Genomic DNA, 14,462 nt, shown 5'->3' on the forward strand with positions numbered 1-14,462 from the left:
TTCAGAGTTTTGTGTAAATGGAGCAAAGCTAACGGGAGAGAAAAAGTGATTAGTTGAGAGTCTGGAAGGCACTACCTAGAAATGTGGTGGAGGCAGGTTCAACTGAGGCATTCAAGAACATGAGAAGATTATTTGTATAGAAATGGTGTGCAGAGAAATGGAGAAAGGGCAGGAAATTGGAAATAGAATTGGTGGAGGCACAATGAGCCTAATGTTGCTGTAACAATTCAGTGCTTCTGAAGTACACATCAGGACTCTTTTTAAACAGTAACTTTATTGTTTTAAAAAATAATCTCAAAACACATTTCAATCATGTCCAAAAAATAAACTGCATGATGCATCCTTTGCTTGTTCGAGAACTTCCAACTGAACCAAACAGAATGGGAGTGACAGTCTTGAGCCTGCACTTTTACCTTGCTGCCATTTAGGAGTCCAGAAACAATGTCAGTCATTTATCAAAGCCAGGATCATACTGTAAAGGAGAACAGTATCAGATTGTAGGCTATCACATATCTCAGCAAGCAGGGCAGCAAACTGTGGAAGATCACCCCATTCTCCATTAGAACAATCTTCCTCACACTCCACTCTCAGTATCAGACTAATAAAACTTTGTTATCACACCTCAGTATCAGACTAATATAATGCTGTCCATTATTCACTCCCCAGTATCAGACCATAATAAAACTCTCCCTGTTACTCCCCTCTCAGTATCAGACTGTTTTAAAACATGCTCAGTTATTCCCACTCAATATTGATTTGTAACTCAGTTATTCCCCCTTGGTATCCGATTCTGTTATAACGGTCTCTGAAATACACATACCTGTATAGATAAATGAAAAAACAGAGGAGATGGAATCCCAGTTTAATCATCGCTTCCTTCATGTGAGTCTTCAGCTGTCCACGATTGTGAATCTCAGTTGGGTCAAAGACTCCCACATTACCACAGGGGACTGCTAGGTACCTAGGGTGTAGTATGGAATAACAGTCATAACCCACACTCCTTTCCGAAACCACAGAGTGCTGTATCACTGCAACTGAAGCTGTTCTTCAGGGCCATTAAAGCTGGGCTCTGTCTATCAAGAACAGGTTTCTCATGGAAACCAAGAAAACCAGAAACCAAACATTTTAGTTAGGGTTGGATGTAGAGTGGACCCAATGTTTGGGCACACATGGTATTATTAAAAAACACAAAGCTCATAAATACACAAAATACTGATTCAGAAAATGGCATCACATTTATACTCCAGTGACATAGTGAAGTGGTTTCTTCACTATGGTGGTACATTCAGAAATAAGATCATAATGATAAACAAGCTATTACTAACAATATGTAGGTCACAGAGTTTTCACAAAGATGAAGGAATCCTTCAGCGTGCAGTTCAATAAACACACAATCCTTTACCTAATACAGACTTCTGATACACATTATAGATGTTGCAAACTTTGAATCTGTAGCCACAGGCAAAGATTTCCCAACACACCTTAAAATGCACCATTCTGCACTTAAAATTGACTCTGTGCAAACCTTGACAGCGCGCCGCTCCCTTGGGGCTGACCCTCTAATACTGCCTCAATTCTGACCTGCTGAGATTGCACCCTCCCTATGTTGCACTAATCTAGATAATGGATTGAAATCTATGAATTGGGGCTTGAACCTACTGTGTAGCCTTGGATGCAAACAAAGCCCAAAAAGCCACAAGATGACATCAAGTTAGTATTGGACTTCCCTGCAGGGTGTTCAGGAATTGTTGTCTTCAAATTTACTTCATGTATTTACATAGGAATTAGGAACGAGAGTGGGCAATTGAGGCCTTTGAGCCCACTCTGCTGTTTAACATGATCATGGTTAATCATATCCTGATTTCAACTCCACTTTCTTCCTGCTCCCCCTATCCTGCTTTTCATCAGAAACATATTGAATTGTTTCTTGAATCGGTTGATTGATTCTGCTGCCACTGCACTCTGGGGCAGTGGGCTCCACAGATTCACAACCCTCAGAGAAATTGTTTCTCTTCATCTCAGTTTTGAACCAACCTCTTCTCATTTTATATCTATGACCTTTTGTTCTAGACTGTCCCCCAAGGGGTAACATCTGTTCAATGTCCACCTTATCAATCCTCTTTAGCATTTTATATACCTTAATCAAACAGCACCCCCCCACCACCCCATTCTCCTGAACTCCAATGAGTACAAGTCCCAGTTATTCAACTGTTCCTTGTGAGATAGCCATTTCATCCCTGGTATTAATTTGGTGAACATCCTCTGATTTGCCTCCAGTGCCATCACATTCTTCCTCAAGTAAGGAGTCCAAACTGGGCACAGATGTCCAGGTGTGGTCTCACCGGGTGCCTTATATAAATTGTAACAACATTAGTTTACTTGTATAATCCAGTCCTTTTGCAGTAAATGCCAGGATTCCATTTGTCTGTCTTTCTGCTGCACCCGCACACCCACTTTGTGATTCATGCACAAGGACACACAGATCTCTCAGCACATACACACTTTGATTCTGCTGCCCATTTAAATCATAATTAGGCCATTGTTTTTCCATCCAAAATGGACAACTTTGCACTTATCCCTGTTAAATTCACCTAGTCTGTCGATATCCATTTGTAAACTCTTTGTCTCCTCCTCACAGCTTGCGTTCCCACCTATTTTAATATCATCTGTGAACTTTGCTATGTTACACTCTGTCTCTGCTTGCAGATCATTTATATCCTGATTGCAAATAGTTGAGGTCTGAGAACTGAACCCTGTGGCACCCTACTGGTTACAGTTTGCTATCCAGAGAGGGACCCATTTATCCCAACACTCTGCTTTCTGTCAGTCAGCCAATCGTCTATCCAAGCCAATACTTTATCCCTAACCCCCGGAGATCTAACCTTCTGGATCAGTCTTTTATGTGACACCATGTCAAATGATTTCTGGAAGGCGAGATATACCACGTCCAGCGGATGCTGGTTACATCCTCAAAGTAATTCCACCAAGTTTGTAAAGCATGAATTCCTCTTCATGAAACCATGCTGACACTGGTGAACTGAGCTTTGTTTTTCCAAATGTTTAGTTGTCTCCTCCTTTGTGACCCCAAGACTACACAAAAACTCTCAGCAAACTAAACTGTAATTGACTGAGTAAGCTTCACCCACCTGTAAAGATTCCAGCCAGATATTGGCAGATTGAGTAGAAATATGAACCAATGCATGGAGACAAACATCAGCACTGTAACAAGTCCGACAGCAACCAGTTCTGGCAGGATCCACTGGAAGAAAAATTACAACTCAAAATGATCTCAAGAAACCAACTGTTTCGAACTAGTTGTGACGTGGAGGTGTCAGTGTTGGACTGGGGCGGAACAAGGTCAGAGGTTGTACAATGCCAGGTTATAATCCAACAGGTTTATTTGAAATCACAAGCTTTTGGAATGCTGCTCCTTCAGATGAAGTGAAGAGAAGCACACAGGCAAATAATTTATAGATGGAGAGATCAAAGGATCATATAGATGGTGAGAGTGGAGAGTCGACAGGCAGAATAATAGGTCACTGCAGGTGATCAAGACGGTGTGAATAAAGTGTCACCAACTGAATAAAAAGTGAAGGGATGACCTATAATCTGATTAATTGACTAAGGCAGAGAGATAATTACAAAAAAATAAGAATGAGGTGGTGCTGGAGACAAACCAAATGGCTGGAATAGCATGATAGGTAGAAGAGTAGCATGCTGAGGGTCTAAACAAAGTAACAAGTAATCCAAAACAGCACAAACTAATTAAGGTAGAGAGATCATAACAAGTTGGGAGAAAGTGAGGACTGCAGATGCTGGAGATCAGAGCTGAAAATGTGTTGCTGGAAAAGCGCAGCAGGTCAGGCAGCATCCAAGGAGCAGGAGAATCGACATTTCGGGCATGAGCCCTTCTTCAGGTCGATTCTCCTGCTCCTTGGATGCTGCCTGACCTGCTGCGCTTTTCCAGCAACACATTTTCAGATCATAACAAGTTATCAAGGTGATGGCATCACAACAGGACAGTAAGGAAGATTTTACAGATATAGGACATTATGGTGGGGTTATGAATAGTGCAACATAAATCCAAGATTACAGTTGAGGCCGTCTTCATGGGTATGGAACTTGGCTATCAGATTCTGCGTTCCCATGTATCTCTAAGTCCGTCTTGGAGGACGCTTACCTGAAGGTCAAAGGATGAATGTCCCTGACTGCTGTGGTGTTCCCTGACTGGGAGGGAACAATCCTGTACGGCAATTGTTGCGTAGCATCCATTGTCATAGCATCTGCTTGGTCTCGCCAACGTATCATACATTGGCACATCCACGCCCGCAGTGTATGGGATAGACAATGCTGGCCAAGTCACAAGTACCTACTGTGTATGTGATGGTTAGTGTCTCCATGTATAATGGTGGTATCCATGTCAATGCTTTGACATGTTTTGCAGTGATTGTCATGTCAAAAGTTGTATGGTGTTATGGTCGATATTGCCCTTGAGGCTGGGCAGTTTGCTGCAAACAATGGCCTGTTTAAAGTTTGGCAGTTTTTTGAAGGCGAGAAGTAGAGGTGTGGGGATGATCTTGGTGATATGTTTGTCATGATGATATGATGAAGGCAAAGATCATGGTATAGTCTCTCCCCTCTGGCGAAATACTGGACGACAGAGCATACTAATAGTAGTTGAAGAGAGTTTCTCGAAATGGAGAAAGGTGACGAGTGGTGTTCCACAGGGGTCAGTGTTGGGGCCACTGTTGTTTGTAATAAACGGAAATGATCTGAAAGAGGGCACTGTTGGTGTGATCAGCAAGTTTGCAGATGACACGAAGATTGGTGGAGTAGCAGAAAGCATAAGGGACTGTCAGATTATACAGGAGGATATAGATAGATTGAGAGTTGGGCAGAAAAGTGCTAGATGTCTTTCAATCCAGACAAATGTGAGGTGATGCATTTTGGCAAGTCTAATTCTAGAGCGAATTATACAATGAATGGAAGAGCCTTGGGAAAAGTTGATGAGCAGAGAGATCTGGGAGTGCAGGTCCATTGTACCCTGAAGGTTGCTGCACAGGTGGATAGAGTGATCAAAAAGGCATATGGTATGCTTGCCTTCATTGGACAGGGTATTGAGTAAAAGAGCTGGCAAGTTATGTTAAAATTGTACAAGACATTGGTTCGCTGCATTTAGAATATTGTGTACAGTTCTGATCGCCCCATTACCAAAAGGATGTGGACGCTTTGGAGAGAGTGCAGAGAAGGTTTACGAAGATGTTGCCTGGTATGGAAGGTGCTAGCTATGAAGAAAGGTTGAGTAGGTTAGGTTTATTTTCATTAGAAAAAAAGGAGATTGGGGGGGGGGGGGGGGGGGGGACCTGATTGAGGTTTACAAAATCATGAAGGGTATAGACAGGGTGGATAGAGACAAGCTTTTTCCAGGGTCAAGAATTCAATAATGAGAGGTCATGCTTTCAAGGGGAGAGGTGGAAAGTTTAAGGGGGATACACACAGCAAGTACTTCACACACAGAGGGTGGTGGATGTTTGGAACGTGTTGCCAGCAGAGGTGGTTGAGGCAGGCACGGTAGATTCATTTAAGATGCGTCTGGATAAAGGCACGAGTAGGTGGGGAGCAGAGGGATACAGATGCTTAGGAATTGACTGACAGGTTTAGACAGTACATTTGGATCGGCTCAGATTTGGAGGGCCGAAGGGCCTGTTCCTGGCCTGTAAATTTTCTTTGTTCTTCTTTGTTATCTCAGTCATGTCCTGTGTGTTCGGAGGAGGGTGTTGCAGTTTTTCACTGTGGCACATCGGAACTGGCAATCGATATTCCATTCTTGAGGCCGTCGTTCAGCATCTTTGGGTATCCTTTGCATTCCTTCTTGTCTGAGCAGATCCTGTGTATACATAGGGCTTGTCCGTAGGAGATGGCTTCTTTAATATGTTTAGGGCGGAAGCTCGAGAAGTGCAGCATAATGAGGTTACCCATGGGCTTGCTGTAGAGTGAGGTTCTGAGGTGTCCATCCTTGACGGGGATGCGTGTGTTCAAGAATGAGACTGATTCTGAAGAGAAGTCTGATGGCTGGACGAAACTTGATATCGTTGTGTAGTCACTTCAGTGATTCTACACCAGGAGTCCAAAGGATAAAAAAAATGTTGTTAATGTATCTCGTGGACAATGTTGATTGAAGGTCCTGTGCAAAGGAATCTTGCTTAAATCCCGTCACCTGCTGTTCAGTTGGTGACACTTTACTCACACCATCTGACACTTTTGATCACCTGCACAGACATGTTATGTGACCTGTCAACACTCCACTTACACCGTTGTACCGATCTCTCTGCCTATAAATTCTGTGTTTGTGTCCTTCTCTTCACCTCACCTGACGAAGGAGCAGTGCTCCTAAAGCTTGTGATTTCAAATAAACCTGTTGGACTATAATCTGGTGTCCTGTGACTTCTGACACTCAAAGTAATTAGAGTGGGAACCAGGGCCTGGGACGAATGGGAAGAGGAGAGGTAAATCGTCAAGTGTCTGCTCCCCTCATTCACTCCTCCCTCCCATCTGTCTCAGCTTCCGAGAGGGATGACAGGGTTTTGCTAGGAAATTGCAGGCTCTGTGGTTGAGTGGCACTGCCTTTCTGAGCAGAGAATGAATGCAATTTCACTTCCCAGAAGCGAATCTCTACCAAAACTGAATATTCTGATACACTAACAGAATCTTGATCCAGTGGGGTGGTGGTGATGTCATTGGACAAGCAATCTAGGGGCCCAGACTAACTGTTTGGGTGCATGGGGTCAAATTCCTCTAAGGCAACTGTGGGAATTTAAACTCAATACATGATCTGGAATTAAAAGCTAGTCTCAGTGATGGTGATTATGATTGTGAAATCATCATTTATTGGAAATTTCCTTTTGGGATCAAAATCTGTCATCCGTGCTGAGTCTGGCCTACATGTGACTCCAGACCCACAACAAAGTGGTTGACTCTTAACTATCTTCCAAAATGGCCAAAGGAGCCACTCAGTTCAAAGGCAACCAATGATAGGCTTGTCCCATCAATGCATGAACGACAGTCTCCATGTGAGAAAGGGAGGCTACACAGACACACACCTGCCAGAACACTGTACACACCCTGTTTCCGATGGTCTCCTCATTTCACAGCATAGAGTAATAGAGATGTACAGCACGGAAACAGACCCTTCGGTCCAACCCGTCCATGCCGACCACATATCCCCACCCAATCTAGTCCCACCTGCCAGCACCCGGCCCATATCCCTCCAAACCCTTCCTATTCATATACACATCCAAATGCCTGTTAAATGTTGCAACTGTACCAGCCACCACATCCTCTGGCAGCTCATTCCATACACGTACCACCCTCTGCGTGAAAACGTTGTCCCTTAGGTCTCTTTTGTATCTTTCCCCTCTCACCCTAAACCTATGCCCTCTAGCTCTGGACTCCCCAACCCCAGGGAAAAGACCTTGTCTATTTATCCTATCCATGCCCCTCATAATTTTGTAAACCGCTATAAAAGGTCACCCCTCAGCCTCTGACGCTCCAAGGAAAACAGCCCCAGCATGTTCAGCCTCTCCCTGTAGCTCAGATTCTCCAACCCTGGCAACATCCTTGTAAATCTTTTCTGAACCCTTTCAAGTTTCACAACATCTTTCCGATAGGAAGGAGACCAGAATTGCACTCAATATTCCAACAGTGGCCCAACCAATGTCCTGTACAGCCGCAACATGGCCTCCCAACTCCTGTACTCAATACTCTGACCAGTAAAGGAAAGCATACCAAACGCCTTCTTCACTATCCTATCTACCTGCGACTCCACTTTCAAGGAGCTATGAACCTGCACTCCAAGGTCTCTTTGTTCAACAACACTCCCTCGGACCTTACCATTAAGTGTATAGGTCCTGCTAAGATTTGCTTTCCCAAAATGCAGCACCTCTCATTTATCTGAATTAAACTCCATCTGCCACTTCTCAGCCCATTGGTCCATCTGGTCCAGATCCTGTTGTAATCTGAGGTAACCCTCTTCGCTGTCCACTACACCTCCAATTTTGGTCTCATCTGCAAACTTACTAACTGTACCTCTTATGCACGCATCCAAATCATTTATATAAATAACAAAAAATAGAGGGCCCAGCACCGATCCTTGTGGCACTCCACTGGTCTCCAGACTGAAAAACAACCCTCCACCACCACCCTCTGTCTTCTACCTTTGAGCCAGTTCTGTATCCAAATGGCTAGTTCTCCCTGTATTCCATGAGATCTAACCTTGCGAATCAGTCTCTCATGGGCAACCTTGTCGAACGCCTTATTGAAGTCCATATAATCAATCTTCTTTGTTACTTCTTCAAAAAAAACTCCATCAAGTTTGTGAGACATGATTTCCCACGCACAAAGCCATGTTGACTATGCCAAATCAGTCCTTGCCTTTCCAAATACATGTACATCCTCTCCCTCAGGATTCCCTCCAACAACTTACCCACCACCGAGGTCAGACTCACCGGTCTATAGTTCCCTGGCTTGTCTTTACCGCCCTTCTTAAACAGTGGCACCATGTTTGCCAACCTCCAGTCTTCCGGCACCTCACCTGTGACTATCGAAGATACAAAATATCTCAGCAAGAGGCCCAGCAGTCACTTCTCTAGCTTCCCACAGAGTTCTTGGGTACACCTGATTAGGTCCTGGGGATTTATCCACCTTTATGCATTTCAAGACATCCAGCACTTCCTCCTCTGTAATATGGACCTTTTGCAAGATGTCACCATTTATTTCCCTACAGTCTATATCTTACATATCCTTTTCCTCAGGAAATACTGAAGCAAAATATTCATTTAGTATCTCCCCCATTTTCTGTGGCTCCACACAAAGGCTGTCTTGCTCATTTTTGAGGGGCCCTATTCTGTCCCCAGTTACCCTTTTGTCCTTAATATATTTGTAAAAACCCTTTGGATTCTCCTTAATTCTATTTGCCAAAGCTATCTCATGCCCCTTTTTTGCCCTCCTGATTTCCCTCTTAAGTATACTCCTCCTTTCTTTATACTCTTCTAAGGATTCACTCGATCTATCCTGTCTATACCTGACATCTGCTTCCTTCTTTTTCTTAACCAAACCCTCAATTTCTTTAGTCATCCAGCATTCCCTTTACCTACCAGCCTTCCCTTTCACCCTGACAGGAATATACTTTCTATGGATTCTTGTTATCTCATTTCTGAAGGCTTCCCATTTTCCAGCCGTCCCTTTACCTGCGAACATCTACCTCCAATCAGCTTTCGAAAGTTCTTGCCTAATACCGTCAATCTGGCCTTTCTCCAATTTAGAACTTCAACTTTTAGATCTGGTCTATCCTTTTCCATCACGATTTTAAAACTAATAGAATTATGGTCGCTGGCCCCAAAGTGCTCCCCCATTGACACCTCAGTCACCTGCCCTGCCTTATTTCCCAAGAGTAGGTCAAGTTTTGCAAATTCTCTAGTAGGCACATCCATATACTGAATCAGAAAATTGTCTTGTACACACTTAAATTCCTCTCCATCTAAACCTTTAACACTATAGCAGTCCCAATCGATGTTTGGAAAGTTAAAATCCCCTACCATAACTACCCTATTATTCTTACAGATAGGTGCCAGAAGGAAGCTCCCAATCAGACCCTTTCTACCCCTCCCACAACACATATTGTACTCTGGGCAATTACCTTGTTCAGTTTAGAACAGCATGCTCGGGCATTTATATAATCACATTCTAAATCCGACAGGGTTATAATCTACACACAGGTCAAGGAAGTTATTCACTGCCTCTGGATCTTTCTCTTCCTCACAGTCTTTCTCAGCCTCTCTCCTTCTCCAACCTGTTTGTATTCTTACCATGTTTTCACAGCCTCTCCCTGTCCGCTTTCCCATCATTTACACCCAGTGATAATTCCTTTTGCTCTTAAACTTTGTTATTCTTCGTCCCCATCTTTTCAACTTTACCTCTCAATCTGACACACTGTTTTTCAGCCTAGTCACTTTCTCCTATTCCCTCTGTTTTATTCATTTCCAGTGACCGTATCTCTCATTTTCACTTTCCTTTTCCAACTACTTTCCTTTTCCAACTACTCTCTCCATTTCTCAACCTGAATCTAATTTTTTCAGTCTGGGTCCTCCATAGATGTACATGCGCTTCTCCTCCATCCCTTGCTCACCACCCCTACCCCCTCCACTCTTCATCCTCCAGCACCCCCCCCCCCCGCCACTCCACCTCCACACTCTTCATCCTCCCTCCAGTCACCCCTTGTTTTCTTCCTCCCCGTTCACTCACCCCTCCTCAACTCTTTTCCTCCTCCCCTCATGCTCTCCGTTCTCCCCACCCCAACTTTCCGCTCTCCTCAACCCCAGGTTCCCCCCTACCCTCTGCTCTCTCCACCCTGAGGTTCCCCCCCCACGCCTCCTCTCCCTCTCCCTCAGGTACCCCCTCCTCTCCCCACCCCAGTACCCCCAGCCTTTTTGCTCTCTCCTCCCCCCCACCACCCGTCACCACACTCTCTCTCTGCACCCCTCCCTCTCTCCCTGCACCCCTCTCTCTCTCTCTCTCTCTCTACACCCCCCTCTCTCTCTTTCTCCCTCTCTCTCTCTCTACACCCCTCTCTCTCTGCACCCCTCTCTCTCTCTCTACACCCCTCTCTCTCTGCACCCCTCTCTCTCTCTCTCTCTCTCTCCACCCCTCCCTCTCTCCCTCTCTCTCTCTCTCCCTCTCTACACCCCTCTCTCTCTGCACCCCTCCCTCTCTCTCTGCACCCCTCCCTCTCTCCCTCTCTCTCTGCACCCCTCCCTCTCTCCCTCTCTCCCTCTCTCTCTGCACCCCTCCCTCCCTCTCTCTCTGCACCCCTCCCTCCCTCTCTCTCTCTCTGCACCCCTCCCTCCCTCCCTCCCTCTCTCTCTGCACCCCTCCCTCCCTCTCTCTCTCTCTGCACCCCTCCCTCCCTCCCTCCCTCCCTCTCTCTCTGCACCCCTCCCTCTCTCCCTCTCTCCCTCTCTCTCTGCACCCCTCCCTCCCTCTCTCTCTGCACCCCTCCCTCCCTCCCTCCCTCTCTCTCTGCACCCCTCCCTCCCTCCCTCCCTCTCTCTCTGCACCCCTCCCTCCCTCCCTCCCTCTCTCTCTGCACCCCTCCCTCCCTCTCTCTCTGCACCCCTCCCTCCCTCTCTCTCTGCACCCCTCCCTCCCTCCCTCTCTCTCTGCACCCCTCCCTCCCTCCCTCCCTCTCTCTCTGCACCCCTCCCTCTCTCCCTCTCTCTCTGCACCCCTCCCTCCCTCTCTCTCCCCCAATTCCCCTGGTTTCCCCAGCTTTCCCTTCCCTCTTCTTCCTTCTTTATTTTCTGGCCGCGTTCCATTTAAAAAACCTCTCCCAGTGTTTCCCTCTTTCCGTCCACTCTACAAGGATACAAAATAAACCGCCATAAAAATTAGTGCACAGCAATCAACCAGCGACAGGATGAAAACCAACGCCTCCATCTTCACTTCCGCTTGTAGTTCGGGGGAGCGAGAACCGTGTGACACCCAAGCAGACGGTAATGTCTGTGACACCGCAGGTGCTTCGCCCCTCACTTCCCCCGAATCACTTCCGCCCCGCTCGCTGTGCAGCAACAATAAGCCACCCAGAGTTGCACAAGCAAGGTTCCAGGGCACCTAACAGCTGGATTATCTGAGTGGTGTATTTTATATAGTCTGTCTGCTCTGATGAAAAGTCCTCGAGCTGAAACGTCAGCAAGTTAATTTATCTCTTCACAAATGCTGCAAAATATTCCCAGCATTTTCTGTTGTTATTTTAAATCCAATCTGTTGTGGGATTATTACATTGCAAAACTGGCTATTTGACCCAATCAATAAAACCATTCTCTGACTGTTAAGTGGGATCATCTAGGAGAGATAGTTTTACCAAAAACAAAGTCAGAAGTCACACGACACCAGGTTATAGGCCAACAGGTCTATTTTAAATCACAAGCTTTCAGAACACTGCTGTTTCATCAGATGATAGGCAAGCTGAGGAACAGGATTTATATGTATTTGGAAAGGCAAGGACTGATTAGAGATAGTCAACACAGATTTCTACGTAGGAAATCATGTCTCACTAACTTGATTGCATTTTTGAAGAAGTAACAAGGAGGATTGATGAGGACAGGGCTGTGGATGTGGTTTACATGGACTTCAGTAAGGCATTTGACAGGGTTCCTCATGTTAGGCTGGTTAGCAAGCTTAGCTGACACGAAAATTGGAGGTGTAGTGGACAGCGAGGAAGGTTTCCTCAGTACAACAGCATCTTGATCAGATGAGCCAATGGGCTGAGGAGTGGTAGATGGAGTTTAATTTAGATAAACATGAGGTGCTGCATTTTGGAAAGGCAAATCAGGGCAGGATTTATACACTTAATGGTAAGGTCCTGGGGAGTGTTGCTGAACAAAGAGACCTTGGAGTGCAGGTTCGTATGTCATCTAGTCACAGTAGATAGGATAGTGAAGAAGGTGTCAAGATTGTGGTGCTGGAAAAGCACAACAGGTCAGGCAGCATCCGAGTAGCAGGAGAATCGACATTTCAGGCATAGGCCCCTCGTCAAGAATGAGACTTGTGGGCTGGGGTCTGAGAGATAATAGGGAGGGGGTGTGGTTGGGGGGGGGGAAGGTAGCTGAGGATGCGATAGGTAGATGAAGGTGGGGGAGAAGGTGATTGGTCAGAGGAGGGTGGAGCGGATAAGTGGGAAAGGTGATGGGCAGGTCAAGAGGGTGTTGCTGAGTTGGAGGCTTGGGACTGGGATAATATGGGGAGAGGGAAAATGAGGAAATGTGTGAAATCCACATTGATCCTGTGTGGTTCCAGGGTCCCAAAGCAGAATATGAGGCCTTCTTCCACCAGGCATCAGGTGGCAAGGAGTTGGGGAGTTGGGTGGCAATGGGGGAGACCCAGGACCTGCATGAGCTTGATAGGGTTGGAGGGGGGAGTTGAAGTGTTCAGCCATGGGGCGTTGGGGTAGGTTTCCGAGAGATGTTTCTGAAACGATCCAAAAGTTGGCGTCCTGTCTCCCCAATGTAGAGAAGACCACATCTGGTGCAATGGATACAGTAGATGACATTGGTGGAGATACAGGTAAATTTCTGTCAGATGTGGAAGGATTCTTTGAGGCCTTGGATGGAGGTGAAGGGGGAGGTCTGGGCGCAGGTTTTGCACTTACTGCGGTGGCAGGGGAAAATGCCAGGAGTGGGATGTGGGCTGGTTGGGTGTGTGTGTATGTGTGTGTGTGTTAGCGTGAATCTGATGAGGGAGTCGTGGAGTGACTGGTCTCTCCGGAACGCTGTTAGGGTTGGGGAGGGAAATATATCTCTGGTGGTGGGGTCTGTTTATAGGTGGCAGACGTGGCGGAGGATGTATACGGAGGTCAGTGGGATGGAAGGTAAGGACCAGGGGATTCTGGCCTTTTTGCATTGGGAGTGGTGGGGTTCAAGGGCAGATGTGTGGAAAGTGAAGGAAATGTGTTGGAGGGCATTGTCGACCACATGGGAAGGGGAGCATTGAGTTGGGAGGTCATGTTGCAGCCGACAGGGCATTGTTTAGGCCACTTTTGGAACTTCAATTCTGGTCTCCCTGCTAAAGGAAGGATGTTATGAAACTTGATCGAATCAGAAAAGATTTACAAGGTTGTTGCCAGGATTGGAAGGTTTGAGCTGTAGGGAGAGGCTGAATAGGCCTGGCTGTTTTCCCTGGAGCATCGGAGGCTGAGGGTGGCCTTTTAGATAGTTATAAAATCATGATGGACATGGAAAGTGTAAATAGACAAGGTCTTTTCCCTGGGATGGGACAGTCCAGAACTAGAGGGTGTAGGTTTAAGGTGAGAGGAGAAAGATTTAAGTTGTCCTAAAGGGCAACTTTTTCACACATAGGGTGGTGTCTGTATGGAACAAGCTGCCAGAGGAAGTGGTGGAGTCTGGTACAATAACAACATTTGACAGGCATCTGAATGGGTATCTGAATGGAAAAGGTTTAGAGGGATGTGGCCAAAGGCTAGCAAATGGGACTCGATTAATTTATGATATCTAGTTGACAAGGACTGGTTGGATCATGCAGTACATCTCTATGACTCTAGGTGACAAAGAAGCAGCACTCCAAAATCTTGTGCTTTTAAATAAACGTGTTGTACTATAACCTGGTGTCATATTATTTCTGACTTTGTACAACATTGGCACCTCCACATCATGGTAACCAAAAACAAGCAATTATTGGGATTCCAACAGAATGATTAACTCAGAACATGATCAAGGTCAAACTTTCTGGTACCTCAGTTAGTTTTCACGTTCTCCATTATTTCAAGTGATTCCCAAACTTTTCTGGTCGGAAAAAAATCCAGATTGTGCTGTTTTGAAAACTAAATCCCAGTGCATTCTCACCATGGTATGTGAATTGAATCACATGGACTGAAGGGGACAGGCAAAGCAGGA

At 45.8% G+C, this 14,462-nt stretch overlaps 1 protein-coding gene across 2 annotated transcripts; it reads right to left on the reverse strand.

Moving 5' to 3' along the window:
* Positions 1-255: 255 nt before the first annotated feature.
* On the reverse strand, positions 256-11,546 carry cnih4 (cornichon family member 4). 2 transcript variants are annotated; one of them, XM_072550484.1, is made up of 5 exons: positions 11,422-11,546; positions 9,695-9,763; positions 3,147-3,259; positions 821-961; positions 256-472 (listed from the first exon to the last, which is right to left on the reverse strand). In XM_072550484.1, exons 1-5 carry the CDS (start codon positions 11,488-11,490, stop codon positions 445-447), a joined length of 420 nt encoding a protein of 139 aa, XP_072406585.1. In that variant the 5' UTR covers positions 11,491-11,546; the 3' UTR covers positions 256-444. The 2 variants fall into 2 exon arrangements, with proteins under 2 accessions (XP_072406585.1, XP_072406589.1); XM_072550488.1 differs by lacking the exon at positions 11,422-11,546 and adding an exon at positions 8,505-8,596.
* Positions 11,547-14,462: the final 2,916 nt, after the last annotated feature.

Source organism: Chiloscyllium punctatum, chromosome 3 (genome assembly GCF_047496795.1).
Source record: "Chiloscyllium punctatum isolate Juve2018m chromosome 3, sChiPun1.3, whole genome shotgun sequence".
In the NCBI taxonomy this organism is placed as follows: Eukaryota; Metazoa; Chordata; class Chondrichthyes; order Orectolobiformes; family Hemiscylliidae; genus Chiloscyllium; species Chiloscyllium punctatum.